The 3,255-nt window shown below is 41.3% G+C and overlaps 1 protein-coding gene across 1 annotated transcript; it reads left to right on the forward strand.

Annotated features, from left to right (window-relative positions):
• Positions 1-817: 817 nt before the first annotated feature.
• LOC135702113 (zinc finger CCHC-type and RNA-binding motif-containing protein 1-like) lies at positions 818-1,646 on the forward strand. The gene is made up of 3 exons (XM_065223113.1): positions 818-982; positions 1,065-1,176; positions 1,232-1,646. The coding sequence occupies exons 1-3, from the start codon at positions 867-869 to the stop codon at positions 1,637-1,639; spliced, it is 636 nt and encodes a 211-aa protein (XP_065079185.1). The 5' UTR covers positions 818-866; the 3' UTR covers positions 1,640-1,646.
• Positions 1,647-3,255: the final 1,609 nt, after the last annotated feature.

Genomic DNA, 3,255 nt, shown 5'->3' on the forward strand with positions numbered 1-3,255 from the left:
TTAAGTCAACATTCACCAAATGGAACACAGTCTGAGTATCAATACCTACCCTACCTATCGATCCATCATCTCACTCATAGACCGAGGACCAACGGCTTTTCTTCCCTTCGCAAGAAGGCGTGATCAAAGATTTTATGCCTCAGGAAATCCCGGCGGTGCCGATTGGGATTGAACCCAGGCCCTTTGGGGTGAGAGGCAATCACGCTTACCACTACACCACCGGCGCCGATGATGAAAAAAGTTAGACGCAAATGAATGTAAATTAATGCAGGAAATGAATGTAAATGATTTTCCATGCGTGATTACAATTTCCTGCTCGAAATCTCTATAGTATTTGAGATTCGTGGCAACCCAAGTAACAATTTCAGTTTTATAAAGGTTCTGTAGACCATGATTTAAGGGCCAGCCACATTAGATCCGTTTGCGTTGCGTTGACGTAAATTTGACAGTTAGACAATAGATTTAGCTGTCACTTTGCCGCAACGCGTCCGATCCGGATCTAATGTGCGTGGGTCTTTAGACTTCTAGCATGCTTTAAAACCTCCATAAAACTTGCAATGTTACTTGGAAAGGCAAAATAACCATAAAAGAGAGTGTGGATATTCCAGCAACTTTCACCTCAATACAGACTGCCCTTTATTTCGCGAATGTAAATGACGCAAAACTTCTTAAACATTTTCATCCAGTGTTTATCTGTCATCGAATGATTGTTCGAATTTCGATGATCATCGTTTTTTTGTTGGTAAACAAACCGGTGGCGGTAGAAGTTTACAAAAGTGATTCAAACTCAGTTACAACAGACACTCTCTTGCTAGTCTCACGTGTTCCAATAGTGATTAATCTACAATTAAAATCTACTGGAAATCATGAACCAATCAGCTGCCTCCAGTACCAGGCATACGGTCTACGCATCGAATCTTCCATTTGATTTGACAAACATCGATGTTCGGAAGATTGTTGAAAAATACGGTCAAGTTGTTAGGTTAGTGAGTGCGTTAACTTATTACTCAAAATCTTTAATAAAAGCTATCTCCACCCCTTTTTTTTGTTGACTCCGGAAAAAGAGTAACGATCCTACGAGACAAACAAACCAGGAAAAGCAAAGGTGTTGCTTTTGTTCTGTTCTCCAATGTCAAAGAAGCGGACCTCTGCTGCACGTCGCTCAACAACGTTGAGGTAATTTCTGTTTAAAAGTTCATGACACTTCCAATTTACGATTTACATTTTAAAGATGTTCGGCCGAACGCTGAAGGCCAGCATCGCCAAAGACAACGGCAAGGGAGACGAGTTCGGCCAACGGCGCGAGTATCCGGATAAAAGTCGGTGCTACGAGTGTGGCGAGCAGGGACATTTGAGCTACAAATGTCCCCGCAATGTACTGGGCGATAAGTCACCACCGCGGGCCAAGGTCAGACGGAGGGGTGGAGTAGGAGGGGGTGGAGGCAGTAAGCGATCGATGGAACAAGCTACGGACTTTGATGGTGGCGGTGGTGGTGCATGGGAAAGTGATGACGATGATCGCCTGAGGAGGATAGCCGAGAGACAGGGAGAAGGAACGTCGTCATCGTCGGGGGTGAAAAGGGTCCGGTACAAGAAGAGTGCATACTTTAGCGACGATGAAGAGTTGGATGAAGATTGAACTTGTCATTCATGGCGGTAATACCATTGACAGACATACAAAGCAGTACCGTTGTACTCCTTTAATCGAGTACCTCAAAAGGTACAATTTGAGGTACTAGCTTAAAGAAGTACAACGGTAGTACAACAGTGTACTTTGTATGTCTGTACAAGGTATAAGCTCCAATCGGTATTATCTTCGGATCAAGACTGTTCGGCTGTTTTGAGATCGACATCAAAGTTAATCAACACGATTCTAAGCAAGCACTTTGAGATCATTCAAACAGGGGCGGGCTTGAAGGTTAATCCGAGATCGAGCATACCGCCATAAGAGAAGAAGAAAATTAGGTGAACACAGAATTTAAGGACAACGGTCACGGAATCCCTCCACTTCGCGTTTTCACTGGCACTAATCTCGCCATCCACAAGTCATACAGATCTGAAAACGCAATACTTGCTTCTATGCTTCAAACATGTAGATTTATTATAATTGTTGTACATTAAGTGGATCGCCAGATGCGTGCAAATGAAAAGGCAAATTGTATGGAAAACGATTGCGTCAATCGTTTCCTCAAGGTGATTCCAGGCAGCGTCCTTCTTTTTCGCAATTTCAAAAGTTAAAATATTATAATGTTTGTGAATGCCCACAGTTGAAACTTCTACTTGTTGTTTGCTACGGAGAATCGAGCAATCTCTGAAATTTAGAGATTTATAAACCTCGTAAATCTTGAGATTTGTGCTCTTGAAATCACCTTAAATACATTTGGTAAGCCCATACTGCATTAAGGTGCATGTTTCAGAAGATGCCAAAGATATATTTATGAATATTATCTGAACACACTTAAACGCCAAAATGTACGCATTTATCAGAAAACAATTATGTTAATAAATTTGCACTATTGAACCAATGTGGGACGTAAGTGTCAAAACAATAAAAAATCAGTAGGAGCTTTTTTGTATATTACCGCAGTTTGATTTCAACCGAAAATGATAGCCCTAATTGACATCCTCTATGGTATTATCATAAAGGTAACTCTAAGACTAGAATATCCCGAAATAACGTGCTCAACTTTTTGGCTAAGCTCTGGTACTCTCTTCGGTCCCAAGCTAATCGATTTACCCCTCGAAACATAGGAAAATCCATTAACCCCTCATTTTATCTGTCAAACTTTCATATCGAATCAAAACAATCATTGTGTAGTAGTAGAATTTAGACTAGAATGGGGTACGTTAATCGTTTGCTTGGGACCAATGGGCTAGTCAAGTAGTCAAGTAGCAGATCCTCCAAACATGCGAGTTCAGATTGCTGCTCAAATTGATAACGCGTTGAAGACCGGTATGGAAAATCGTACCCTGAAGGAAGCCGTTGGCGGATTTGAAATATTATTAAATGAAAAATTGGAAAATATGAATAGTTCATTTTCGAGAATTATTGCGGACAACAATTTAGTTGCAATAAATAATGGCAGTGGATCTGGGCCGATTCCCTCTGAAGCGGGTAAAATCCCCGATGGTAATAGCACAAACGAAGTGACAGACGGAGCGGCTCGAAATTTGATTTGACGCACTTACATTTACAATTTTCGAGTGTACCTCACGGCAACACTATCTACTCATATGTACTAGATTAAACTAGGG

This window comes from Ochlerotatus camptorhynchus, unplaced genomic scaffold (assembly GCF_037179485.1).
Source record: "Ochlerotatus camptorhynchus isolate MF236.1 unplaced genomic scaffold, CSIRO-AGI_Acam_v1.1 ptg000185l, whole genome shotgun sequence".
Taxonomy (NCBI): domain Eukaryota; kingdom Metazoa; phylum Arthropoda; class Insecta; order Diptera; family Culicidae; genus Ochlerotatus; species Ochlerotatus camptorhynchus.

Excerpts from the sequence above, each read along its gene's own strand:
- LOC135702113 (XM_065223113.1), top strand. The coding sequence starts at position 867 with ATGAACCAATCAGCTGCCTCCAGTACCAGGCATACGGTCTACGCATCG. Across the intron at positions 983-1,064 it reads AAATACGGTCAAGTTGTTAG|AGTAACGATCCTACGAGACA; the intron begins GTTAGTGAGTGC and ends CTCCGGAAAAAG. Across the intron at positions 1,177-1,231 it reads CGTCGCTCAACAACGTTGAG|ATGTTCGGCCGAACGCTGAA; the intron begins GTAATTTCTGTT and ends TACATTTTAAAG.